The following is a 27507-nucleotide window of genomic DNA, read 5'->3' on the forward strand; positions in this document are numbered from 1 at the left end:
GGACTGAGGGTGGAATGGGAGCGAACTGGGACTGGACTGGGAGCGAACCGGAACTGGCTTGGGATCGGACTGGGAGCGAACTGGGACCGGACCGGGACCCCCGCCCCCGTCCCGCCCCCAACATCCGGGTGCCTCGAGCCGCAGCCCCGCCCACCCCGCTCTGCCTCCCCATTGGTCGTTGTTGTATGACGTCACTGGTGGGCGGGGGGGCGCAGCCCCTTCCCAAGGGGATCCCCAAAATCTCCCCCAGCTCGGCCCCGTCCCTCACCTGGGACCCCCCCGGGGCGAGAGCGACGGGAATGGGAGCGGGACCCCCCGGCGGCCCCACGGGGATGTCCCCCGGGATGTTCCCAGCGCGGCCCTGCTCGGGGGGAGGGGGGGACAGCAGCGACCCTCGGAGCCCAGAGCCTCCCGACCCCCGTCCCTCGAATGGGGCGGCTTTGGGTCTCCACCAAAAATCAATCCCGCGGCTCCAATTCCCGGGCAAACCCGGGATGGATCCAGCAGCTCCGTCACCACCTGGGACCTGTCCAGTGCCACCAGTGCGGCGTGGGGGTGGGAAATTGGGAACAGATGGAATTCCTTGGGGAAAAAGGGGCTGGGCAGCGTCATTTTTATTTCTAAAACAGGCTGAAAACTGCAGAGAAGGGAAATTCCCGGCGCTCCGTTGCGTTTTTCGGGAACTGCTGCCCTTGCACCCTTCAGAGGGTGGATTTGGAGCTCCGGACGCACCCGAAACTCCTGGAGATGTGGGAAATGCCTCTGTCCCACGTGTCCGCCCTGGCCCAAGGCCAGAGCCCAGCAGCAATACTGGCTTTTACTGGGAATTCTGGCAACAGCCTGGAATATCTCCAAATTAGGGAAAACCCCCAAGGAGCGATGATGTGGTGCTGAGCCACGGGAGTGACCGGAATGGAAATCCAGGAAACACCAACGCGCTCTTCCCGGAGCAGCCGTTGGGAGGGAAAATGGGGAAAAGCTTTTGGGGGGAGGGGCCCAGAGGCCCCCTGGGCTGAGGGGCTGTGCCGGGGGTCCCCAGGATCCTCCTGATCCCGCTGTGCCGGGGGGTCCCAGCTCTGCTCCGCTCCTGCCACGCGCCCGACGCGGGGCCGCGCTGGTGCCGGGCTCCTGTGGCACGGAGGGGTCCCGGGGGTCCGTCCCACCACGGGGGGGTCCGGGGGGGTCCAGTCTGATCCTGGCGCTGGCTGGGGTCACCTGGTGACGGACGTGTTGGAATCGACGTGGCCGAGGAGGAAGAGCTCGGGGCGGGCGGCAAAGCCCAGGCGGCCCTGAGAGGGGGGAAGGACACAGTTAGTGCCAAGGGGAGGCAACGGGCCCGAGTTGAGCCTGGTTTAACGAAGCCTGAGCCAAAGAGAGTTTAAGGAAGGCAAGTTAAGGAAGCCTGAGCTCAGCCCCGGTTTAACGAAGCCCAAATGAGGCCCAGGTAACGAAGATGAAGTGGAGGCTGGTTTAACGAAGCCACAATTTAATGAAGCCTAAACTAAGTCTGGTTTAACAAAGACCAAGTTGAGATGGGTTTAACGAAGCTCAAATTGAGGATGGTTTAACAAAGCCTGAATTAAGCCTGGTTTAACGAAGCCGATGTTGAGCCCAGTTTAACGAGCCTGAGCAGGGCAGGCTTTTAATGAAACCGGAGCTGATCCCGGTTTAACAAAGCCTGGGTGGGTGCCGAGGTGGCAGCACCGGCCACGGCTCCAGAGTCACCGCGTGCCCCCGTTAACGGGCACTGGGCCAGCACCACAAGGACTGGTGTTAACTGGGAACGGAGCCAGCAGTTAACTGGGGCAGACACCAGCCCAGCCCCACCCCAAAGGCTCCTCCCTCTGCGGCCTCAATTAACTGCTCCATCCCAATTAGATCTGGGGCGTGGATGAGCCTTAATTAGCAATGAGGGCACAGGCTGGTTCATCACACGGAGACACTCCAGACCCTCCGGACGAGGCTGGTGTTAAACGGGACTGAGCTGAGGCTCTGGAGGGGCAAAAGCAGGAAAAAAAAGGGAATGCTGGGATTTTTGGTGCAGCTGGTGGGTTGGGCCAGAGAGGGGCAGAATGGACGTGCCCAGCCCTGATGCCACTGGAGGAAAGCCCCTGGGGACAGGGGCACAGCGGGGCCCTGGGAGCCGAGCCCACGGGAGGGGGACGTGGCCCAGCTCATCCCCCCGGCACAGCCCCAGCACCAGGGCCAGGAACTCCGAGCAGCCCCAAAAAATGACCCAGGAAGCCAAGTTGGAAAAGTCTCCATGTTTTAATGGCGAAGGGGGTTCGTACAACCAGGACCAAGGGAAAACCCCAAATTAGTGCAGCGAGGAGCAGAGGCCCCAGACGGGGACCCGATCCAGAGGCTCCATGCACAGTCAGTGCTCCAGCCAGGAGAGGTGACCCCTTCCCAAGGCAGAATTCCCAACCCAGGAAAGCTGGGGGGTGGTACAGCGGGATTCCAAAGCCTGAGCCCACCTCTAGTCCAGCCCCCCATCCCCCCACCCTGCAATTCCCACAGCTGCTGTGTTGTGGGAGTGGGTGTAAAACCTACAAAGGTTACACTACGGGGTTAAATCCTGCTGGAATTCTGGGGTAAAAACATGGAAACTGGGAATCCACTGTGGTCAGGGGGAGCTGCAAGTCTCAGCTGGTTTGGGAAAGGGTGGGAAGAGGGATGTGATCCTGCCTCGAATCAAAGGGGGGTTTTCCTGCTGGGCTCTGAGTGTTTTCACCTACATCCCCTGGAATGTGTCCTGGGCACCAGGGAATGGCCCCAGAGCTCAGGCAGTGATGGATAAAACTCTACAGAAGCTCAGAGCAGGAGGGGCTGCCCTGACCTGCTCTGATCCATGGGGAAGAAATCCCCATGACCACATCCCAAATCCAGTGTCCAGATCCCAAACCAGCGTCAGGGCGGCATTCCCAAGAGTTGGACCCTGCAGGGATTTTATTTCAGAGAGAATTCCCTGCCTGGGACTGGGAGTGCAGGGAAAATGCAAAGGGAATTCCATGGAGGCCTCGTTACCCGCTGGGCAGCCCTGACCCAGGGATCCCAAATAAACCAGGACTGGTCTGGGCAGGAGCCCCTCCCCTCAGGGCTGGAACGCTCTGGCCTGGTCCCAGGGGAGGTGTTTTGGGACCCCCACCCACCCCTGCTCCATCCTGCAGATCCATGAAGTGCTTTGGGATCTAAACCCACGGAGCTGCGCCCCCCTCGCAGCTCCAGCCAGACACAGAAGGGAATTTTCCCCAAATAACCCCAATTTGAGCTTCTGACACCCAATTTCCATGATCCAAAGATCCAAATCCACCCCAACAGGCAAGATGGGGCCCCAAAATGCCCCTGGGAGATCCAAAGGACACCCTGTTCCCTCCATCCCAACCCACTCAGGTCGCATTCCTGGCAAAGCTTCTTCCAAAACTCGTTAAACAAAAGGGGGATGACAGGAGGGACTTAAATCCAGGACAAGTGAGAGCAGCAAAGAAACCCCTGGAAAAGGCTCCAAGAGCCTCCACAGCCTGATTTTGAGTTATAATCCAGGGATTTTTGAGAACTCCAAGAGTATTTCCACGGATCACAAGGAATAAAGTCATAAAATCATAAATAACCACAAACTCGTTTTCCTTTGCTGACCCCAAAATCCCACACTGGGCCATTAAAAACCAGTAGTGTCAATATTAATGCTCAGGTTTCCCCTCCTCGTGGGATCCCCACTGGGAATGGGAAGTGTTTTCCAGCGAAAAAGTACCAAATCAGGTCAGGCTGGGGCAGCAGAGGTAGATCCAGCCGTAGTGTCACCCCACACCCAGTGCCAGCAGCATCCCCAAACATCACCCAAAAGGGCATTTGGGGCTTTTTTAGCTTATTTGCCTATTTTATCCAGGTCTGTGCCAGAGCAGCGTTCCTGGAGCTCAGTGTTTGTGCTACGGGGGGGGGGGGGGTAAAACGCTCCGGGATGAGGAATTTACAGGGATTTAAAACAAAACTGGGAGGGGTCAGGCTGCTGCTGTGCCCCTGTGCCCCTCCCCAGCCGTGTCTCCCACGCAGGGATGATTTGGGGGATCAGCAAAGGAACGCCCGGCCCCGAGGGTTCCGGCAGCGCCGGGCGCTCCGCGTCCTCCCGCGCGTGTCCGTGGCCCCGGGGAACCCGGCTCCGGTGGCGGCTGCTGAGGTCCAGCCCCCACCCCCGGCTACTTGGGGGGGTGGGAGGGCGGCTGCTCCGGGTGCAGGGTCCGGGTGACGCTTACCGTGTTCCCGCAGGCCAGGAAGGAGGCACCCAGGGCAATGAGGCACAGCCACGTCTGTGGGGACAGGAGGGGACGGTCAGGGACAGCGTGGGGAGGGACAGCGACCGGGGTGTCACGGAGTTGTGGAATCACAGGGTGGGGTGGGGCTGAAAAGGCTCTGGGATCACTGAGGCCAGCACTGGCAAGGCCAGTGCTGGCCATGTCCCCAGGTGCCACATCCATATGGTTTTCAGTGCCTCCCAGGGATGGGGACCCCACCCCTGCCCTGGGCAGCTGGGTCAGGGTTGGACAGCCTTTTCCAGGAAGGAATTCTCCCCAGTATCCAACCTGAACTTCCCCTGGAGGCTGCTTGCCCTGGTCCTGTTCCCTGGGAGCAGAGCCTGACCTCCCCCCGGCTGCCCCCTCCTGTCAGGGAGTTGTGCAGAGCCACAAGGTCCCCCCTGAGCCTCCTTTTTCCCAGGCTGAGCCCTTTCCCAGCTCCCTCAGCCACTCCTGGGGCTCCAGCCCCTTCCCAGCTCCTGTCCCAGTTCTGGACATGCTCCAGCCCCTCAGTGTTCTGCACTCAGGACCCCAAACCTGAGCCTGGGAGGGGGGAAACCCCACTGATGGCCCCAGAGAGGGAGCACTTCCTGGATCGGGAATTAGCCAGAATGTGCCACTCAAGGAGTCGTGGCCAGCGGCTCCGTACCCGGGTGACGAGTGGGGTCCCTTGGGGTCTGTACTGGGACACACAGGTGACACAGAGCTGAGTGGGGACATCCAAAGGGACAGGATCCAGGGGAATCCCGACAGCCTGGGCTGAGCCCCAGTATGGACAGCAGGTGAGGGGGGTCCTGCCCCTCTGCCCCGCTCAGGTGAGACCCCACCTGCAGAGCTGCTCCAGCCCTGGGGCACCAGGACAAGAAGGACATGGAGCTGCTGGAGCCAGTCCAGAGGAGGATTTTGGGAAGGAATTCCTCCCTGTGAGGATGGGGAAGCGCTGGCATGGATTTCCCAGGTGATGCCCCATCCCTGGAAGTGTTCAAGGCCAGGCTGGACGGGGCTGGGAGCCACCTGGCCTGGTGGAAAATGTCCCTGCCACGGCAGAGGGGTTGGATGAGGCGTCAAATCGCCTTTAAAGTCCCAACCCATCCTGTGGTTCCATGGCCATTCCATGATTTCCACCTCTGTGACACACAGACAGGGACAGAGGGGCCATGCACTGTTCCAAAGTCTTCTCCCAGCTGGAAGGGGGCCCAGGTGGAGCCTGACTCACCAGGTACGCCACGAAGGACAGGTAGACAACGCTGAGCACGGCGGCCCCAATGTACAGGCCCAGGTGGTTGAGGGCCATGACGTAGGCCACCACGAAGTACATGTTGATGGCACAGATGAGGAGGATCAGGAGGCCCCCAGCCACCCTCCAGAACCTGGGAGCAAGGTGAGACACAGCGAGGTGAGGTGGGGGATGCCCAGGTGAGGGGGAGGTGTGCCCAGGTGAGGGGGAGGTGGGCCCAGGTGAGGGGCAGGTGGGCCCAGGTGACCCCCGTGGTACTCACAGGCCGTTGGCGAAGTCGTGCATGACGCTGGGCAGGCTGGTGAAGGTGAGCACCGGGATCAGCGCGAACGGGAGCTGCAAGGGGCAGGGAAGCAGAGAAGAATGAGGAGTGGGAATTGCTCTGATTGCCAGGGAATCCTGGAACGGTCTGGGTGGGAAGGGACCTTAACACTCATCCCACCTCATCCCCTGCCATGGCAGGGACACCTTCCACTGACCAGGTGGCTCCAAGCCCCGTCCAGCCTGGCCCTGGACACCTGTGGGTCAGGAGGGGCCAGATCCCACCTGGCCAGAAACAGCCCCGGGCCAGGAGGGGCCAGGAGGGGCCAGGAGGGGCCGGATCCCAGCTGGCCACCAACAGCCCTGGGCTAGGAGGGGCCGGATCCCACCTGGCCATGAAGAGCCCTGGGCTGGGAGGGGCCGGCTGCCCCCGCTCACCTGGAGGCTCATGAGGACGTTCAGGAAGTCGTTCATGCCCGTGAGGTGCTCGACGTCCTGGAAGATGGCGACGAAGAGGGTGGGGGTGACGGCGATGGAGCGCGTGAGCAGCACCCGGGCGAAGCGGGACCAGCGCAGGTTCAGGAAGCCCTGGGGGAGCACAGGGGGGGAGTGAGTAAGGAGTGAGTATGGTGTGAGTAGTACCAGAGCAGTGCAGGTTCAGGAAGCCCTGGGGGGGGATGAAGCAGTGAGGCTGAGATGGCAAGGAGGGAGTAGGGAGTGAGGAGTACAGGGTGAGGAGTAAGTAAGGAGTACAGAGGAGTAATGAGTAAGGAGGACAGAATACAGAGCAAGGAGAACGGAGTGAGAAGTAGAGAGTCAGGAGTATGGAGTGAAGAGGAGCATTGAGTATGAAATGCAGAGTAAGGAGCAGATGAGTAAGGAATATAGAGCAAGGAGTATGGAGTGAGGAGTATGGAGCGAGGAGTATGGAGCGAGGAGTACAAGGAGTAAGGAGTACAGTGAAGAGTGAGGAGCACTGAGTATGAAGGACAGAGCAAGGAGCAGATGAGTAAGGGATGTGGAGCAAGGAGTACTGAGTGAGGAGTATGGAGTACGGATTAAGGAGTAAGGAGTGTGAAGTAAGGAATAAGGACTACAGGGAGTAAGGAGCCTGGAACACACAGTAAGGAGCAGGAGGTAAGGAGGGAGTAAGCAGTGAGGAGCAGGAACTGCGTTACCTCCATGACGAACTGGCCCGAGTAGGTGCCCGTCATGGTGGAGCTCTGCCCGGCCGCCAGGATCCCGATGGCCCAGATGTAGAGGGCAGCAGGGCCGAAGTAGCACCCCAGGACAACGCCCTGCAACGGGGAGGGCACAGCTCTGTCAGCCCGGGGCCACCCAGGGTGGGCACGAGCAGGAGGAATGCCCAGGAGCAAGTCCTCAGTAAGAAGGGGGCTCAAGGGAGCTTCTCAGCCCCACTCTGTTTTCGGGCATCCCTTTACTGGTCCCAGTCCCCAGGGCTCCCAGTTTACCCAGAAGCAGCAGCTGCCACCAGACCTGGCTGCCCCCACCCTGGGGACACCCCACAGGGTCACTGGGCTGTCCCAGACCTGGCTGCCCCCACCCTGGGGACATCACACAGGGTCACTGGGCTGCCCCCACCCTGGGGACACCCCACAGGGTCACTGGGCTGCCCCAGATGTGGCTGCAACCCCTGGGGACACCAGACAAGGCCACAGGATGGTGCCCAAGCTGTCCTCTCCAGGGACACTCACCCCCTTGTAGATGTCCACCTCCAGTGTCTGGTTGTTGTTGGGGAAGAGCGAGGAGTGGGGGCTGCTGGAATTGGCACAGACCTGGTACTGCAAGGGCACGGAAGGGTGGGAATAAGGGAATGGGTCGGGATGGAAAAGCCTCTGGGATCACTGGGTCCAGCAGCGATCTCAGCATTGCCAAGGCCACCACTGATCAGTCCCCAAGTGCCACATCTGCACAGCTGTTAAATCCCCCCAGGGATGGGGACTCCAGCCCTGGCCTGAGCAGCCTTTTTCATGAAGGAATTTTCCCTAAAATCCAACCCAAACCTCCCCTGGAAGCCTTTTTGTCTCACTCTGTCCCCTGGGAGCAGAGCCTGACCCCCACCTGGCTGCCCCCCTCTTCTTGGGCAGGTGTGGGGAGTCACAAGGTCCCCCCTGAGCCTCCTTTGCTCCAGGCTGAGCCCCCTCAGCCCCTCCCGGTGCTCCAGCCCCTTCCCCAGCTCTGGACACACTCCAGCCCCTCAAGGACACCCAAAACCGACCCCAGGATTGAGGGTTTGACCTCAGCAGTGCCCAGCACAGGGGGGTGGGCACTGCCCTCATCCCTCCATCCCTGCTGCAGCTCCCAGTCAGTCCCAGTCCCTCTTACCACATCGGCATTGGTCTTGTTGAAGAAGGCCTCGGCGAAGACAGTCACCACGAAGATGTTGATGATGAAGGAGACGAAGAGCGCGATGCACGACTCGATGAAGAAATACTTGTTGGCCTCTCGCACCTCGCGCTTGTCGGCGCGGTTCACCTGCCGGGACTGGGGGGGACGGGGCCAGGGGCACAGAGGGGACACAGGAATTCGCTGTTAGTCCCTGCAATCAGAGCTGACTGCAGGGACGACAGCACACGGATCACTGGGTGGCCAGGACACCCTTGGGCCCCACACCAGCCACGCGTCCCAGGCTCCTCTGAGGGCCTTTTCCGTGCCCCTGATGCCTTTTTTTGCTTTTTCTCTTTGGTATTTTCTCTCTATCCTTTACACATCTACTTGCAGCTTTGTAGCTTCACATTTTAGCTTAGTTTTGACATTTTCCTAGGCAGAAAGACAGAACAAATTCCAGGATCCCTGTGCTGTCTTGGCTCTCCTTAGAAACCAAGCCTGAAACCAGCTTTCTAGGACACGCTTTTGTAAGCAAGGCCTGGATCTCATCTTAAGGGGGGAGAATCTAGAAAGTGCTAGAACTGGGGGGAATCACTTCACCAGGGGGGTTCCTCACTGGGAGGCTCCTGCCAGACAAGAATCTATAACCTATATGATCTGACCCACAGAATCTATAAAAACCGGGTGCACAGCTCCGGCTTTTTCTTCCTGACGGATCCGTGCACCTGAGGATCCTCGTGGAAAGGCGCCCTTTTATCACCCTACTGGTGCCTGAATCATAAAAAGGCATCGCCCCAGGGTTCCCCCCGTGGCGTGGGCACTCACCTTGACGAGGGCAGAGTGCAGGTACATGTTGTGGGGCATGATGACGGCGCCCACGATGCCCACGGCCTGCTCCAGCTGCGGCGTGCCGCAGTCCCGGCAGTAGGGGATGAACAGCCCCTGCAGCAGCTTCTCCTGGTTGGGCTTCACCGTGATGTACTGGGCAAGGGGGGAGAGGAAAACAGGGAATTTTGGGGTGCCATAGGGAGGGTGGCTGCTCCCGAGCGAAATCGTGAGGAGGACTCAGATTGTGTTGATTTTAAGCGTCCGTCCTTGCGTTCGGGGCTGTTTCGGCTCAGGAGTGGGATCGCAGCGTCGAATCGTGGAATTGTTAAGGTTGGAAAAGCCTCTGGGATCATCGGGTTCAGCACTGCCAAGGCCACCACTGACCGTGGCCCCAAGTGCCACATCCACACAGCTTTTAAATTCCCCAGGGATTGGGATTCCCTCCCTGCCCAGGGCAGCCTGTGCCAGTGTGCCAGCCCTTTCCAGGAAGGAATTCTCCCCAATATCCAACCTAAACATCCCCTAGGAGGACATTTCCTCTCATCCTGTCACCTGGGAGCAGAGCCTGACCCCCCCTGGCTGTCCCCTCCTGTCAGGCAGGTGTGGGGAGCCACAAGGTCCCCCCTGAGCCTCCTTTGCTCCAGGCTGAGCCCCCTCAGCCTCTCCTGGTGCCCCAGCCCCTTCCCCAGCTCCATTCCCAGCTCCGGACACGCTCCAGCCCCTCAGTGTCTCCTGGGGGCAGGGGTACCTCGTATCCGAAGGTCAGGGCCATGATGGTGATCAGGAGCCCAAAAAACGCCTCCAGCTTCCGCAGGCCTGCCAGGAGGAACAGGCCCATTGTCAGCAGCCCGAGACTCGCTCCATCCCAGCTTTAGCTCCCGGAATTCCGAGGGAGAAATTACCGTATTTGTCGAGGAAGAGGAAAACGAAGGTGTCAGCGATGGTGATGAGCACTCCCCCCCAGAGCGGGATCCTGCGGGAGAGAGCGGGGTCAGTGCCCACCCAGAGCTCCAAATCCCTGTTATTTAGGGCTTTTTTGGGATGGAGCTGTATGTCTGGGGGGTTCTGAGGGGGGGTCTGAGGGACCACGGGGCTGTGTCCTGCCTCAGGAATGCCTGAATCCATGGGACACCCCATGCCTGCCTGGTATGGTTCCATTTCCTGCCCTCCCCAGCCCAAGGGACGCCTTCCCAGGAATCCTATATGGAACGTGGAGCCGGGCAGGAAGCTGCACCCCAAATTTTCTATCAGCCAGAGGTAAAAACAACCCCAGATCCTGTGGGTGCCCCACAGTTGAAATCCAGCGCTGGAGCTCGGCCAGCCGGGGTGAGTCACATCCCCAGTGCTGCTCTGGGAGCATTGATGGGAAGTAACGGAGTTTTTGGTGCAGGGTTTCCCTTCCTCCCTCGTTTCCCACATGAGCCCAACTCACTTCCCCACGGAGAGCAGGTTGATGGCGATGGCTGAACCGATGACCTCCTGCATGTCGGAGCCGATGATGGCGAGTTCCACCATCAGCCACAGGATGATCCGAGGGAACTGGGGGGGAAAGGAACACCCAGCGCCATGAAAACCAGGGCAAAATCCCTTCTGCCATGGGGCTGTGGTGATCCCGCATGCAGGAATGGGATCCTCTCCCTGGCCTGGTTATGGCTGCTCTGGAGCTCAAATCCCAGCTCCTGTGGCAATCCTGGGGAAGATCTGGGTCACTGATGTCACCTCGGTTCCTGCCCTGGCTACAGGAGCCGATTGCAAGAGTGAAATGTGGTGCTTCCATGTGTGGATAAACTGGGAATGAGCGTGGGGAGACGTCCCAGGTCACAGCAGTGACACGGTGTCAGGAGCTGGATGAGCAACACCCGAGTGCACAGGGATGGGACATCCCAAATGTCCCCACAGCCCTTCCCAGTGCACAGGGATGAACGTCCCCAGTGTCCCCACAGCCCCTGCCCAGCCCAGCCCTGCTCATCATCAGCAGATCTTCCTTACATAAGACCAAGGAATTCCCAACCAGGGGATGGAACAACCAAGAAACGGTTTTGACCTAAAGGGCTGTTTCTCTCCTCATAATTCCTTGGGATTATTTTAGCATTCCTGTGCGGGGAGGGAGCTGAAATCCCAGATTTTATTCCTGACTGGTAAATGGCAACATCCCCCCACTCCCTCCTCGTGTTTCCCAAGCCAGGACAGCACCAAGGGACCCCGAAACACACCCCAAGTGCCCCATTAACAGCCCAGGCTCCTAACGAGTCCTCATGGCACCACCAAGGACATTGGAGCCCCCCCATCCTCCCCTGAGGACCCGGGTGAGTGTCACCCACCCACCCCAACCCCTGTGGCACCCCTCAGGACCCAGGGGAGTGTCACCCACCCACCCCAACCCCTGTGGCACCCCTCAGGACCCAGGGGAGTGTCACCCACCCACCCCAACCCCTGTGGCACCCCTCAGGACCCAGGGGAGTGTCACCCACCCACCCCAGCCCCCTTGGCACCCCTCAGGACCCACCTTCTGGTACTGGCGGTGGCAGACCTCGGCCAGGTGCAGCCCCGTGACCACGCCCAGCCGCGCCGCCAGCCGCTGCAGCAGCAGCCCGATGATCGTGGCCAGCATGAGCACCCACAGGAGCTGAAGGACACGGGGACACCAGTGGGTGGGGGGACACGGGGAGCCACAGCCACCCACAAGGCCCCCTGGTTTCCCCAAACCCCACAGCACTGGCTGAAAATCCAGATTATCAAACTGTTGAAAAATCCACATTATTGACGTTTTTGAGGCGGTCCTGTGCCCAGAGCTGGCGTGGGATGGATGCCAAGGGACATAAAGGCAGCATCCGAGCCCCTCCTGCTCACCCTCGTCTCTGGGGTGCTCCCAGCAGCAGCAGCCCCCCTGTCCCACCCTCCCCACGAGCTCTGCACCCACCTTGAAGCCCGCAACGGCCCCGGACTGCAGGTCAGACTCGATGTTGCCGGGGTCGAGGTAGGCGATGCTCATCAGGAAGCCCGGCCCTGTGAACGCCCACAGCTTGCGGAAGCTGAAGCAGGAATGCTGCGGGAGAGGACGGACACGGCAGGGAATGGGTTAATTCCCCCACTGACACCACAGGTCAGGCTCAGCCTGAGCCTTAAGCCCATCCTAAACTCTTCGGGGCTGTAAAACCAAACTATTCCCTAATCTCATCCTAAAAATCCTGCCTGTTCCTCAATCCCACCCCAAAGCCTGGATCTGTGGTCCCAGTCTGAGGGGTTCAGGCCCAGGCTCTGGGACAGGCAAGCGTTCCATGCTCATGGAATCCCAGGGGGAGGAGGGATCCTCCCTTGCTGGCAGCTCAAACTGGGGGCTTCAGCCACGGGCAAGAGGCGCCCGTGGCCCCGGGAGGGAACAAGGGGACGGTGTCACGAGGCCAGCCAAGCTCCTGCTCCCTGATAAGGGAACAAAGAGCCCAGGGCCCTCCCTGAAGGATGACAAGGCCTTTCCCTGCTCTTTGACTGCTCCAAGCAGGAGCCAAATCCCATGGGATCAATCATTAACACAGGCCTCACATCCCCCCAGACCACAGGAGACCCCTGCCCCTCTTCCCTCCCAAATCCCCATCTCCAGGTCCCACTTCCCAGTCCAGGAGACCCCCCACCACTTCTCTCCCAAATTGCCATCTCCCAGTCCCCCTTCCCAGTCCAGGCTGGAAGGGGAACTGGTGCCCATGGGAATGACTCAGGGGGGGTGTCTGAGGCAGATTTTTCCAGTGGGGTTTTCCCACTCACCGTCTCATCCTCGGGGATCGGGATCTTGCTGTCAAAGTAGGTGGTGAACGGCTCCCCCTCGTCGGCATCGGGGGGCTGCAGGGGGCTCCTGCTGCTGGAGATGGTGCTGACGACCCCCCCGAGGCCCCCAGACTCCCCAGAGACATCCTCTGCAGGGAGAGAGGGAATGGGAGCAGTGAGCACCCCTGGAAAGGCAAGGAATTCTGACAGGGGCTGGGAAGCCCCACGGGCACCGCAGAACAAGCCAGCACAGTCAATGCTAATTAAGTGATAAAGAGATAATTAAATTAAAATATCCCACACCGCTGCACCCCTTGGAGCCCGCTGCCTTCCCAGAATCTCCTCTCCCACCCAGTTCCAGGCCAGAGCCGGGGACTTATTGATTCCAATGAATTTAAACCATCCCCATCCTGGGGGCTGATGGGGGGGAAGGCAGCACCGGTGTCCCCGTAATGATTAACCAGGGCTGGATGAGCCAGACCCCAGGGAAATCTGGGACTGCTCCTGCACCATTATCCCAGCCTCTCCTGGCTGGATCCCAAGGAAATACAATGTCTGGAAGAAGGGACAGTCAGGAAGCGCCAACAACTCCCCATCTCCCACAAGGAGAGCCAGCACTGAGAGAATTCCAAGAGTTTCTGAACGTAAGGAATGAGGGAAGCGTGCAGGGTCACCCCAGCAATGGGGCACATTCCCACCCTGTCCCCCCCACCACCTCCAGCAAAAGCCCTGATCCCATTCCCACTCCCAGTCCCGTTCCCAGTCCCAGTCCCACTCCCAGTCCCGGTCCTGTACTCCCTCCCAGTCCTGTACTCCCTCCCAGTCCTGTTCCCACTCCCGTACTCACTCTCAGTCCCATTCCCACTCCCAGTCCCAGTCCTGTACTCACTGCCAGTCCCGTACTCAACTCCCAGTCCCACTCCCAGTCCCGTTCCCAGTCCCATACTCACTCCCAGTCCTGTTCCCACTCCCAGTCCTGTTCCCACTCCCAGTCCTGTTCCCACTCCCAGTCCTGTTCCCACTCCCACACTCACTCCCAGTCCTGTTCCCACTCCCAGTCCCATACTCACTCCCAGTCCTGTTCCCAGTCCCAGCCCTGCTCTCACTCCCGCTCTCCCCATGGGCCATTTCCCTCCGGGAGCAGCGCTGGAGCACTCTGGGCTCCGAGGGCTCGGACAGGGCAGCTCTTTGCCCAACTCTCCTATTGCATCACCACCGGGCTCCTCCTTTTCCCGGCCTCCCAGAAACACGCCAGGGCCGTGTTTACATAAGGGATTTGGAGCTGCCCAGGTGTGCGGATATCCCTGCTCAGGAGATTTCTCCCAGGACATACCTGCCCAGGCCAGGCTGGTTTGGCTGGTTCAGCCGGGCTGAGTGACCCTAGGGTGCTGCAAAGCCCCTGTGGGGCTCATCCCAGCACCCCAGGGCTCTTCCCGGCACCCCAAACCAGTAGGGAATTAATGAAAGGAAGGAGGGTGACGAGGGCAGCCCCTGTTCCCGATCCAGCCTCACCATAGGACGCCTTCCGCTCCATGTCCGAGTTCCCCATGGTGCAGCCCTTCCTGTGCTCCGGGAGCTGTTTTATATTGGACACATTGGCTGTGAAGAAGGGAAAAAATCCTGTCAGGAAGGAAAATCAGAGCTGGCAGGAGAGCGGGGAGAGCCAACAGCTCTGGTGGAGACAGATTCACTTCCCGAGCTCTTTTTCAGCTCTGAGAAACCTGACACGGATGGGATCGCTTCCTGAGCTCTTTTCCAGCTCTGAGGGTCTCAGCAGGGATGGGAGAGGGGATTTGGGATGGGACCTGCTAAGGAAGTCCCCCTGCTCTGCCCATGGAAGCCCTGATGGGCACAGACGTGGCAGACGTGGCAGGACACTGGAGCTGATTGCGAAACTCTGGACGAGGAAACAAGCGGGGAATTGCCTTGATGTGGAAACCACATCTCGTTCCCCCTTCCCAGCACTCCCAAATCCTCACAGCGCCCCTCAAACCCCTCCAGCACTCCCCAAGCCCCTCCCAGCCCCCCAGGCAGTGGGAAAGTGGGTTAAGGCCAGGTTTAACTCCTCCATCGTGGCCTGGGTTTAAATTCAACCCATGCAGGAATGAGCCAGGATCTGGGATGGGGCTGGAGATGGAGCAGGAGGGAAGCAGGATGAGGGACAGGCCAGAGGATGGAGCAGGAGGGAACTGGGGATAAGCTGGCACCCTCTGGGCTCCAGAAGCTCAACCCTCCAAGGACAAGCCAATGTCCCTCAGGGTCGACTTTTGGCCTGTAAAGCACTTAATCCTCTTGTCAAATTCCATCAGATTGGAATGGGAGATTTCCACAAAACAACGGAATATTGGTTCAGTGAGGATGTAAAAGGAAATCATCAGCCAGGGATTCAGGTTAAGTGAACTCCAGCTCTCACCCCTCACACATAATTTTCCTTCTTTTCTAAGCATCAAACCTCACAGCTTCCATTAAAACCAAAAAACCACTAAAGTTTAGCAATGAACCAACTTTTCTGCAAAACGTGACCCAGCAGGAATGACCTTACCCCAGCAGCAAGTCCCACCAGAGCTTCACTCCATGATGAAGTAAGGAGGATGGTCCTGGGGGGAATGTTCGTTACGGACCCACCTCATATCTGCCCCCAGACCCAGCCCAGCCTGGGCAGGGCCCCTTATCTGCCCCAGCAGCTGCTGGGCTGGGGGCAGGACCCACACCCGGCTCAGGGAACACGTCTCCAGTTTCACTCACCCAGAGGAGACTCTGCGAGCACACATGGGGCACGTGGGCTGCCTTTTCCACGAAGGAATTTTCCCTAAAATCCAACCCAAACCTCCCCTGGAAGCCTTTTTGTCTCACTCAGTCCCCTGGGAGCAGAGCCTGACCCCCACCTGGCTGCCCCCCTCTTGTTGGGCAGGTGTGGGGAGCCACAAGGTCCCCCCTGAGCCTCCTTTGCTCCAGGCTGAGCCCCCTCAGACCCCTCAGCCTCTCCCGGTGCTCCAGCCCCTTCCCCAGCTCCATTCCCAGCTCCAGACACGCTCCAGCCCCTCCATGTCCTGCACTGGCGACCCAAAACCAACCCCAGGATTCAGGGTGGGGCCTCAGCAGTGCCCAGCACAGTGGGATGGGCACTGCCCTGGTTCCAGTGGCCACGCTGTGGCTGGCACAAGCCAGGTGCCTGTGGCCTCCTTGCCCACCTGGGCTCATGTCCACCTCCCTCAGGTTCTGTCCCACCCAGCAGCTTCCCTGACACCAGGTGTGGGCTCACCAGGCTCTGCCTCCACTGTGCCCCCACTGCTGAGTCTGGCACCACGCCGGGCAAGGCAGCCCCTTCCCAGGGAAAGGTTCCCTGGAATAGAACAAGCCCTGAGCACCATGCAAACCTGCCAGGACACGGGTGCTGCTGTCTGGGCCTTCCCCACGTGTGTGTGGAGCAAACAATGAACAAGGAACAATGAGGTTCTTGTTCTACCCCCACCCTCCCTTCCCCCCAAACCCACTCTGCCAGGTCCTTCCAGGATGAGCCGCGGGCTCACGCTCCTCCTGCTCCTCCCTGAAGGACACAGGAGCAGCCTGGCCCCGTGCTGGGAGAAGTTCCTGCCATTGAGGCCGTGCCTTTGATGTGGGGCTTTGAGCTGGGCTGGTTTCTGCGGGGCAGACAGGATCCTTACGGATTCTTCTGCCTCCACTCCTTTGGGGCGGTTTTGGGGCTGACATCTTGTTTTGCTCTGTGCACAGACACTCTGCAGGCCGGTGGCACTGGGAGCCCTTCACCTGGCCACTGACCCTCTGGTCCAGCCCTTCCAGGGGATGTCACACCAGGAGCCCCGGGCACAACGCCCCAAACCAGGGCACACAGTCTAGGTGGCCACTTGCCATCCCAACACAGGCAACTGGTGAACTGGGTGGTGACTGGTGCTGGTGTAATGGCTGGACTGGATGAGCTCAGAGAGCTTTTCCAAGCTCGATTCCCTGATTCTGCTCTGTTGACCACCTCCCACGTGGCCCTGCTGCTGTGCTGGCACCGGCACCACCAGGTCCAGGACTTGGAAAACCTTTTCCTCTGCACAGACCTCATGGGGTCACCCTGGGGCACAGCACAGTGGGTCCATCCTGCAGGATCCATCCCTGTGGGATTCCTCCCTCCTTGCTCTGCCCCACTCCTGCCCACGACACGAGAGTATAAAGGCAGCGGTGACCTCGGCTCTGCTCCAGTCACACTGGGACAGATCATCTGCCCACCCCTGAACAGGTTGGACCAGCTTGTTCCCTACCCATCCCTCATGCCATCCCACACTCTGCAGCTGGGAGATGCCCTGGGTTCAGGAGGGCACAGGGAGCCGAACCTGCCCTGTTCCCTGAGACAGACGGACGGTGACCTGGTTATTCCCACACCCAGAAACAACCTCCTGGCAGGGAAGAGCAGCTCCCCTCCCAGCCTGCTCCAGCTCCCACATTTACATTTAGGAGCCAGCCCCATTGTTTCGAGCGTGGGACGGGGCACCTGACGCACACCTGAGACTCCGAGGATGTAATGAATCAAACCGTGTCCAGCCCACAAAATCACGGAGCCGTTATCCCATGGTCCCGCTCTCCCACACCTCCGGAGCTTTTCTCACAGTTCCGCTGCCCGTGACTGCGACGGGGCAGCCACGGGAGGGACCGGACCCCGCTCTGAGCACCTGCACCCACAGCCGCGTGTGGACCTTGGCCGGGCCGGCCCCTCCGGCGTGAGGCGAGCCGGGAGCACGGGGGGGCCCTGCCAGGTCACAGCGACATTCCCGGAGCCGCTCCAGGAGCCTCTGGCACCGGCCGGACTCATCCTCCCCACCGGGAGGGTACCGCAGCTGAGAGCGGGGACACCGGAGGGCGGATCGGAGGGGACAGCGGGGACACGGGCACTGTCCGGGCACCTCAGCCCGGCTGGGACGAGCTGCGCGGGGCTGCTGAGCCCGGTGGGGCTCCACGGCTGTGCTCGCACAGAGCCCCAGCACCCCCAGCGCGTCGGAAGGACGAGGGACGAGGCCGGGGGAACCCCCAAACCCCGAGGGAGGGCAGAGGATCAGACCCCGGGACACCCCAAGGTCACCGAGAGCCCGGGGGACCCCGAGCCCGGGGAGGGAAGGGGTGGGGGGTGCGGGCAGCGCCCTGGGTGCCGCGGGGGCGGCGGGGGAGGGCAGCGGCTCCACGGCCCCCTCACGAACCCCACCGCAGGGGTCCCGCAGCACATCCAGGGGACCCCCCAGGCACCCCCAAGGTAGGAACCCCCCGCAAAACACCCGGGCAGCCCCCAAGGCAGGAGCTCCCGGTAGCACACCCGGGACCACCCGAGGAGGGTCCTCCCGTCCCGTCCCGTCCCGTCCCCTCCCTCCCTCACTCACCGGCCCCGGCCGCCCCCGGCCCCGCCGCCGCCGCCTCATGCCCGGCTGGAGCCGCGTCCCGGCGCGCGGAGCCGCGTCACGGGGCGGGCCGGGGGCGGCACCGGGGGAGGCACCGGGGGAAGCACCGGGGCAGGGCCGTGGAGGGGACGGGACCGCGCTGTGGGGATGCGAGAGGCCGCAAGGCACCGCCGTGGTGGGGCCTGAGCCCAGGTGTGGGTCTGGGGTTGGGGGCAGAGCCCCAGGTGTGGGAGCCGCGGGGCTCCGCTGAGGGGGAGCTGAGCCCCAGTGAGGCCCCAAGGCTGGAAACAGGGCCCCGAGTCCCAGTTTGGGGCCCCGAGTCCCAGTTTGGGGCCCCAGTGCAGACCCCAGCTGTGGGCCCTGGTGGGGGGCTGAGCCCCAGTGAGGCCCCAGGGTTGGAGATGGGGCCCCAAGTCCCAGTTTGGGGTTTCAAGTCCCAGTTTGGGGCCCCAGTGCAGACCCCAGCAGGGCAGGCCCTGTGCTGTGGTGTGGGGGTTGAGCCCCAGTGAGGCCCCAGAGGGTCCCCGGACCCCCGTGCAGGCCCCGTGGTGGGTGGGGGCACACCCAAGGGAGCGGCAGAGCTGTGCCAGGGAGGGTCAGGTTGGACATCAGGGAAAGGTTCTGTCCCAGAGGGTGCTGGGCACCGCCCAGGCTCCCCGGGAAATGGGCATGGCCCTGAGGCTGCCAGAGCTCTGGGAGTGTCTGGACAACGCTCTCAGGGATGCCCAGGGTGGGATTGTTGGGGTGTCTGTGCAGGACCAGGAGTTGGATTCGATCATCCTGGTGGGTCCCTTCCAGCTCAGTTCATTCCCTGACTCTGTGATTCCCCCTCGACCTGCAGCCCACCAGGCCCTGCCCCTGCTCCAAGCTTTTCCCAACAGCGTCTCATTCCACCCCAAAACACAGATCCATTGGGAGCCCTGCAACTCTGCTGGGACCTTGCCCGCCCTGGCACCGCTTTTCATGCCAAAAGCCCCAAATTCTGCCCCAGTTCCCTGACTTCTGCTGCAGGCAGTGCTGGCTATCCCTCACCCCACCTGGCTGTCCCAGAATGGTTTTGGGGAGAGAGGCCTGACAGGGCTTTGGTTTGGTTTGCTACTGGCTTTTCCAGAGAGAAACGCTGCTCCCTCACTGAATTCCTCCTCCTCTGTGCATTCCCTTGGGATAACTTTTTCAAACACCCCCTTCCTGAGGATCAAGCCCATGGATTTAATTGGGAATGGGATGCAGCACCGGGCAGGAGCAGCTTGGCATCGCTAACGGTGTTGCTAAATGACCATGTCCTGCAAAAATGAGGAGAAATCCAGGAGATGGGAGACTCCTCCACCACAGATTCACCCTCAGCCCTGACCCAACAGTGTGGCTGTCGAAGATGGGAATAACCCAACTGGTGGCCTCACTCCCCACCTGCAACCAGGTGTGACTGGCCCCAGCCTGGAGCTGGGAAACTACCCAAATTCCCCAAATCCAGGTGTTTTGGGCTGGGGGCGATGCCAGCTGCCAGGGGTGGTGGGATACTCACCCAGCTCGCAGCCAGGGGTGGGTTTGGTAGGCATGGCTCTGCTGCGCTCTCTGGATCCTTGGGCTCAGGTCCCACTCACTCCCGAGGGGTGACCCCTCCCTATTTAAGGGGTGTCCCCTCCCTCCCTCTCCTCCACCCAGAGCAGAGTTCCCGAGGAAGCTCAGAGGCACCTCAAAGGCTGCGGCATCTCCCAATCACCAATTAACACCCCATTAACCAGCTTTGATGTGTCCCCACGAGCCAGGGCTGATGGAGCTGCGGCGGCTCCGCTGATCCGCGGCCGCGCGGGCCCGGACTCTGCTCGGTGCCCGCGGTCCTGCCGGGTACGTGCGGCGTGGATCGTCCCACGGCATCGATCCGGCCTTATCGGCCACGCTGGGGGCAGCGATAACCCCCTCCCCAGCGGGCTGCCGATAAACAACAGCTGAGTGAGCAACACCTGCGCACAGGTAGGGAGGGCACAGGGCTGCGTGGCGGGTGCCACAAGCCCACGTCCCAGTGGGCTGGATGGAGGGAGAAGCATTCCCAAGGGTCCCCAGGACACGGAGGGGCTGAATGAGATCTGGGAAGAGGCGGCGTGGCACCCGGTTTCGGGAATTCCTGAGGAGCTGCGGGTGTTCCCGAGCAGAGCTCGGGGAAAGGGCAGGGGCTGCGGGTGTTTCCCGAAAATCCTTGGACAATGTTTGTTCCGGCACCTGCAATGAGGAAAACAAACATGACCCACATAGGGCCTCGGGGCTGCGGGCAGAACCGGTTCTGCTGCCCGGGGAAAGAAAGGGGGGACAGACGGAGGGTCCTGCCCGGTGCCCCGGGAGGCCCAGGCGGAGCAGGAGGCACCGGGATGGGGCTCGGCAGGTCCCGGCCCCTCCGCCGGGAGATTTGGCCTCCGGCGTGCCCAGGCCCGGGCGGGGGCAGCGGCAGCTCCTCCACGGGCTCCCCAAGGGCTGGGGAAGCGTTTAAACCCCGGTGAAGCGGGAGGAGGGTCCCGGCTCACCCGCCCGCGGCCACCGGCTGCCCCAACGCTGAACGGCCGGGGCCAGAACGGGCGGCCTGGGCCAGAGCCGCAACCTCCGGGCGGACGGAGCCGGGGAAGGGCCGAGCTCCGGCCTGGGCCAGAGCCGCAACCTCCAGGCGGGCGGAGCCGGGGAAGAGATGGGGAAGAGCCGGGGTCCGGCCTGGGCCAGAGCCGCAACCTCCGGGCGGGCGGAGCCGGGGAACAGATGGGGAAGAGCCGGGGTCCGGCCTGGGCCAGAGCCGCAACCTCCGGGCGGGCGGAGCCGGGGAAGAGACGGGGAAGGGCCCGGCCCCGCCGGGGGGGGGGGAAAGGAAGGAACGGCTCTGGCCGAGCCCGGAGCCCCGGTCGCGGGCACTTCCGGCGCAGCAGCCAATCAGCGCTCAGAGCCCCACGTGATCGCCGGCCTCTGACCCGCCAAGATGGCGCTGTCCAGGGCCGCTGCCCGTGGGGGGCTCTGGCGCCTCGGCCCCGCCGCCCTGAGCCCCTCTCGGGGGCGGATGGAGCCGCAACTCGCTCTGGGAGTGTCCAGGTGAGCGCGGATCCCCACGGGGCAGCCATGCCCCGTGGCACCGGCCGGGACACACCCCCCTGAGGGAGACCCGCTGCCGACGCAGCCCTGACTCCCCCCAAACACCGACCGTAGCCCCCATCCCTCCCAGTGCCGGCGGCAACCCCCACTAAATACCGACCACACTCCCCCAAACACCCACCGCAGTCGTGAACCCTCGCCTTTACTCCCCTCGTCCTCTCCCGTTACCCCCCGGCCCTGGCCATGTCCCCACCGCCCCGTTCCCCAGCCCCCAGTGCCTCCCCGTTATCGCACACCCTTTCCATTACCGCCGTGCTGATCCCTGCCCCGGTGCCACCCGTTTCCGCCCTCCCCAATCCCCCTCCCCTGCCCGAGCCCCGCAATGCCCGGCACGGGAATTCTGGAATCAACCGGGGCCCCTCGATCCCCCTGGACCTGGGGCGGGGGGTCCCATCTCCCCCCCTTCCACCTCTCCTGGGGCTTCGGGAGCCTCAAACCCGGCCCGAGCTGACGCGGGGGGTGGGGGCACAGGTGCCAGGTGTGGTGCCAGGTGTGTTGCCAGGTGCGCAGGTGCCAGGGGCGTTCCCTCTCCACCCGCGCCGCCTCCCGCGCCCTCGTGGCCGCCGTGGCCGCCGCAGCCCGGCGGGTCAATGCCAGGTACGAGCGGTACCTGGAGAGGAGCTTCCCCCGGTTCTATGTCCTGCACAGCACCTTCAAAACAGGTGAGCCCCAAGCAGGGGGGCCCCGAAAGGGAGGGTCTAGAAAGTGGGTGCTGAAAGAGGGGTCCCAACAGGTGGGCCCAAAAAAAAGGGGGTCTGAAAGAGGGCGGGGTGTTCCAAAAAGGGGCGTCCTACGAGGTGGATCCCGAAAGAGGGGTGCTGATGGGGGAATCCAAACATCGGGGTCTCAAAAGGGTGGGTCCCAAAAGGGGGGTCCCAGCAGGTGGGGCTTGGGAGGTGGCTCCTGGGACGAGGACACATTTTGCTTCTCCAGCAGTGGGGGCAGTGGCTGCACTGCCTGTCCCCAGCCTGGGAATCAGTACCTGAGGGAGTTCTGTCCCTGCAGGAGTCCAGGCTCTCTTCCTGGAAGTGAAGGAGATCAGGAGAATCAAGTCCAAGATGTCCCGGCAGCGGCTGAGCCCGCAGCAGCTCCCGTACCGCGACATGGAGCGGCTGCGCCAGGTGCTCCCGCTCTGCCTCCCAGAGCCCCCAGGAACGCTCCCTCCCCACGGAAGGGGGGCTGGAATTCCTCTGTGACACATTCCCTGCCTAAAAACAGGGAATGCTGGTGCAGCCAGCACCAGGGTGGGGGGGATTTTAGGGAGTTTTGGGAGGGGGGTGTCAGGTGCTGACTCTCCTCCCTCCTTCTGGAGGCAGTTCCGCAGGGATGTGCTCAAGGCCATTCCCATCGGGATCATCGCCATCCCGCCCTTCGCCAACTTCCTGGTCATTGTCTTGATGTGAGTACTGTCCCCAATTCCTGAATTCCGTGGAGTTGGAATTTCCAGAGGCAGGAATCTGCCCGGGCTCTCCCTCTTGCTGTGAGGATAAACACCTGGATCCTCAGGAGCTGAGTGCTGGATTGGCAATCCCAGCTCCTGGGACCGGAGTTGGAATCATGGAATCCGTTGAAGTGATTTAATGAAATCAATAATGATCACAGAGACCCTCCCTGGGGTTTTGCAGTTCTGCTGCCCCTGCCCCCAGTGCTCCCAGTCCTGGTTAATATCCCTGACTGTGGCCTCAGCTCAGAGGGGACGTGGGGAACTGCTGGAGGACAGGAAGGCTCCACAGAGGGATGGGGCCAGGCTGGATCTGTGGGATCGAGGGGATGGGGCTGATGGGATGAGGATTGACCAGGCCAAGTGCTGGGTCCTGCCCTTGGCTCACCTTGGCCCCATGGAATGTTCCAGGCTGGGGACAGAGCAGCAGGACAGGAGCCAGGGTGGGTGGACATGAGCCCAGGTGGGCAAGGAGGCCACAGGCACCTGGCTTGTGCCAGCCACAGCGTGGCCACTGGAACCAGGACAGTGCCCATCCCACTGTGCTGGGCACTGCTGAGGCCCCACCCTGAATCCTGGGGTTGGTTTTGGGTCGCCAGTGCAGGACATGGAGGGGCTGGAGCGTGTCTGGAGCTGGGAATGGAGCTGGGGAAGGGGCTGGAGCACCGGGAGAGGCTGAGGGGTCTGAGGGGGCTCAGCCTGGAGCAAAGGAGGCTCAGGGGGGACCTTGTGGCTCTGCACAACTCCCTGACAGGAGGGGGCAGCCGGGGGGAGGTCGAGATCTGCTCCCAGGTGCCAGGACCAGGGGAGACAGCCTCGAGGGGAGGTTTGGGTTGGATTTTAGGGAAATTCCTTCATGGAAAAGGCAGTCCCGTCTTGGCACAGGCTGCCCAGGGCAGGGGGGAGTCCCCATCCTTGGGGGCATTTAACAGCTGTGTGGATGTGGCACTCGGGGACACGGTCACTGGTGGCCTTGGCAGTGCTGGTGCCAGTGCTGGACCTGATGACCTCAGGCTTTTCCAACCTTAACGATTCCCTGGTTCCTTCCCCTTTGGGAATGAACACCCGCAGCTCCTGGGGTCAGACTGTGCTGCCCCAGCCCAGCACTCCCCTTGGCCTCTTCCCACAGCCTGCAACCCGCCTGCCCTGCCATTCCCTCCCTGAATCCCTGTCTCCTGCCTTTTCCCAGGTATTTCTTCCCACGGCAGCTCCTGATCCGCCAGTTCTGGACACCCAAGCAGCAGGTGGAGTTCCTGGATGCCTACGACTCCATCCGGAGGGGCTCCTACCCCGCCGTGGTGCGGAGCCTGGCGCTGGCAGCGCGTTCCCTGCCCGAGCCCCAGCTCCGGGAGCTCCTGCAGCAGCTCTGTGCCCAGGTGCCTCCCCCCGCGGTGCCACCGCCACCCCTCGGGCCCGTGGGAGGTGTTGTCACCTGTCAGAGGTGTCACCTGCGCTCCCGGGGCTCTTGCAGGTGCAGGGAGGTGCCCGGCCCCACCTGGCCCAGCTCTTGGCTGTGAGGAGTTTGTTCTCTGGGTCTCTGCTGGCGCTGAGCAGGCTCCAGGTGGATCATGTGGTGAGTTCAGCTCAGTGCAGGTGCTCACCTGCTCAGGTGTGCCCCCAGAACCAGTCCAGGTGCAGATGAAAAGCCGCAGAGGTGCCCTCAGGTCCCAGGCTCATCCCCACACCGTGGCAGCAGGTGAGGGGGGCTCAGCTGAGACCCCACCTGCAGTGCTGCCTCCATCTGTGGGAAGGATGTGGAGCTGCTGGGAATGAATCCAGAGGAGGATTTGGGGAAGGAATTCCTCCCTGTGAAGGTGGGAAGGCACTGGGAGGGATTTCCCCACCCCTGGAAGTGTTCAAGGCCAGGTTGGACAGGGCTTGGAGCCACTTGGGCAGGTGGAAGGGCCTGAATGGATCCCACCCCTGTTTTAAGAGGGGTTGGATACCTCACAGGCGCCCTCCTTGTCCTCCCCAGAGAGCCCTGAGCCAGGTGCTGTTCCTGACCCCACACCTGCCGGCCTTTTTCCTGCGCTATCGGCTGCGGAGCCACGTGCTGGAGATCCGACACCTGGACCGGGCCCTGCTGCGCCTGGGCCTGGGGCAGCTCTCTGAGGAGGAGCTCCGAGCGGTGAGGACACCTCAGCACGCCTGTCCTGGGCTTGTGTCACCTCACGTGGCACAAGGGGGTCCCCCAGCCCCACCCTGGGCAGGTGGTGGTTGCTCTCTTCTGGGAAAATGTTTTCCACGCTGGGATCACACCTGAGCACTGTGGGGAGCTGTTCCCTGCTTCTCTTCCCCCCCCTGAAGCCCCAGCAGGATCCCGGTGCGACGCTGGAGTTCCCTGTGCCTGTCCCTGACTGTCCCTGTGTCCCCAGGCCTGTTACCTGCGTGGGCTGAACTCCACTCACCTGGGCCGGGCCGAGTGCCGAGCGTGGCTGGAGCAGTGGCTCAGGCTCTCCTGTGAGCTCCAAGGTACCCTGGGAGGGGGATGACACTCGAAAGCCTTCGCTGGGCACAGGGAGTGTGGCTCCTGGGGAATTTTGGGGTGACAGGGGGGCTTTGTCCCCATCTAGGCTTGCCCCCACACCTGAGCAGAGCCCGTGCCCAGGTGTCCCTGTCCCACAGACCTCTGGTGGTAGATTTCAGCCCCGAGGAAAAGAAAACAGGAGTGGGAGGGGAAACGTGGGACCAGGAGCCCAGCGCTCCCCCCATGCCCATCCCAGTGTTCCCAGTCTGCCCAGTGTCCCCAGAACCCACCCCGTGCCTGCCACAGGGCTCCCACTCTACCCAGGGCCCATCCCGTGCCCACCCCAACACGCCCAACATCCCCCAGTGCCACTCCCATCCCAGTCCCAGCCCTCCCAGTCTGCCCCATGCCCCCCAGTGCCTGTCCCAGTGCCCCCAGTCTCTGACCCTGCTCCTCTGCTCTTCCAGCCTCCGAAGCTTCGCTCCTGGCCCACAGCATGGTCCTGCTGTCCCTCAACTACAGCCGGCCTCCAGAGTGATGGCCACATGCCCCCGAGCCCGGCCTGGCACCCTGACGGACCATGGAGTGACCGCTGTGTGTCCCTCCCCTCAGCCTTGTGCCCCGACCTGGTCATTCCCAGCCCGGTGCTGCCAAAATCCCAGCATTTTGTGGAGCTGGCGCTGGGTTTTCCCTTCCTTCGGAGCCATCAGAGCGGCCGGCAGCTCGGAGAGGTGGCTTCGGCATTCCAGTAATTAACTGCATCCCGTTAATTGTGGGAGAGAGCGAGCGAGCGGCTCCCTGGCCCGGGGATGTTCCCGTGGGATCTGGTGGATGCTTCCCGTGGGATTTGGCAGCCGTGACGCGGTGCTGGAGGATTTTCCTCTGTTCCTTTTCTCTACTGATCAGTCTTTAAACGTAACACCCCCCCTCCCCCCCACCCAGGGCTTCAGAAGCTCCCTCAAACTCCCCCCAGAGCCTCGGGGGGGTTCTGGGGTTTGCCCGGAGCAGGGGGTGGGTGGAGGCAGGAGGGAGTCGGAGCTGGGATGCCCCTGCTGACTCCAGGGGTGGGAAGGGCCGAGCGTGGGGGACCCAAATTCAGCCTCCTTGAAGCGTCTCAGACCTTTTCCCCCTGCATTTCCCACTCGGCAGCGGCGGCTCCAGGGATTTGGGGGGGTTAAACCCCCCCTGCCCCGCCCTGCACGAGGAATCCCTGACCCCAGAGCTGGGTGGTTTGTCAAAGCCCAAAGGAATCGTGGCTCTGGTGTCTTTGGGGGAGCCCCTCGGTGGCTCTGTCTGACACGGGGCATGGGGACATCTGGAGAGTTTCCCTTTGAAGCAGATTTGGGGTATCAAAGGATAGGAGCCATCCCCCTTCCTGCTGTTTTTTGTGAATTGGGGACCCCCCCTTCCATGAGGAATTAATCGGTGGGGGGTATTTAACCCCTTTTCAGCCACAACCCACATCTAATTTAACCATTTCTTTTCTTTTTCCACTTACGTATTCCCCTTAAATACGGCGTCGTTCAGGAAATAGAGTGAAAAAAAATGTGTAATATTGAGGAGAAGCTTTGGATTCACAAAATCAGGGAAAATAAAAAATGAAAAATCCAGTGGGAGCTCAGAGGAATTTAAGGGGACACCTGGATTTTGAGGAGCAGGGGGACTCAGAAGCACCAGGACCAACCAGGACCTGGTGTTAGTGTGCATTAATTCCAATAAAAATTATATTAAAATGCAAAGATTGCCTTGGGTTGCCACAGTAACACTGAAATCTGGGTAAGAGAGAATAAATTCCAGTCATTCCTGTTTTTTGGGGAAGCACCATCTGGCCCCACACCAGGGGGTCCATCTGGGGTCAGGTGTGGAGTCACCCCCGCCAGGACACAGGGGTGGGGGGAGTGGGGGATCCATGGGGATGAAAAATACGGGAAAATAAGGATTTTGACCCTTCAGCCTGTGTCACCTTTCGGTGCCATGTCACCTCCCCAGCCCTGTGTCACCTCCCTAGCCCTGTGTCACCCCTCAGCCCTGTGTCACCCCCCAGCCCCTGTCATTTCTCAGCCCCTGTCACCCCTCACCCTGTGTCACCTCCCCAGCCCTGTGTCACCTCCCAGCCCCTCTCACCTCCCAGCCCCTGTCACATCTCACCCTGTGTCACCTCCCAGCCCCTGTCACCACATCCTGGGGCCATGCCAGCTGTGAGGGCGGCAGGAAACGTTCCGCCGGCCCGAGCCCTTCCCGTGTGCGCGGGTGACCAGAGCCGGGGGTGCCGGTGCTGCCGGGGGTGCCGATGCTGCCGCGGTGCCGGTGGCGCCGGCCCGGGCGGGCCGTGTGGCTGCGGGCGCTGTACAGTTACC

General features: G+C 61.7%; 2 protein-coding genes across 3 annotated transcripts; one reads left to right on the forward strand and one right to left on the reverse strand.

Moving 5' to 3' along the window:
- Positions 1–610: 610 nt before the first annotated feature.
- LOC309583412 (natural resistance-associated macrophage protein 2-like) lies at positions 611–18168 on the reverse strand. Its single transcript, XM_082299071.1, has 17 exons — positions 18099–18168; positions 14236–14322; positions 12724–12872; positions 11885–12010; positions 11471–11590; positions 10397–10503; positions 9867–9937; positions 9713–9780; positions 8962–9117; positions 8134–8292; positions 7503–7589; positions 6966–7085; positions 6226–6375; positions 5789–5862; positions 5506–5659; positions 4251–4304; positions 611–1289 (listed from the first exon to the last, which is right to left on the reverse strand). The coding sequence occupies exons 2-17, from the start codon at positions 14270–14272 to the stop codon at positions 1212–1214; spliced, it is 1710 nt and encodes a 569-aa protein (XP_082155197.1). The 5' UTR covers positions 14273–14322; positions 18099–18168; the 3' UTR covers positions 611–1211.
- A 2897-nt stretch (positions 18169–21065) lies between these two features.
- Positions 21066–26817, forward strand: LETMD1 (LETM1 domain containing 1). Of its 2 annotated transcripts, none has more exons than XR_014227158.1 (9): positions 21066–21182; positions 21714–21904; positions 22248–22363; positions 22555–22641; positions 23873–24059; positions 24155–24256; positions 24659–24811; positions 25059–25155; positions 25618–25657. XR_014227158.1 is itself a non-coding variant. In XM_082298960.1 (9 exons), the coding sequence occupies exons 1-9, from the start codon at positions 21073–21075 to the stop codon at positions 25686–25688; spliced, it is 1110 nt and encodes a 369-aa protein (XP_082155086.1). In that variant the 5' UTR covers positions 21066–21072; the 3' UTR covers positions 25689–26817. The 2 variants fall into 2 exon arrangements, 1 of the variants encoding a protein (XP_082155086.1); XM_082298960.1 differs by having other exon boundaries at positions 22559–22641; positions 25618–26817.
- The last annotated feature ends 690 nt before the right edge of the window (positions 26818–27507 follow it).

Source organism: Coloeus monedula (genome assembly GCF_965178545.1).
Source record: "Coloeus monedula genome assembly, chromosome: 30".
In the NCBI taxonomy this organism is placed as follows: Eukaryota; Metazoa; Chordata; class Aves; order Passeriformes; family Corvidae; genus Coloeus; species Coloeus monedula.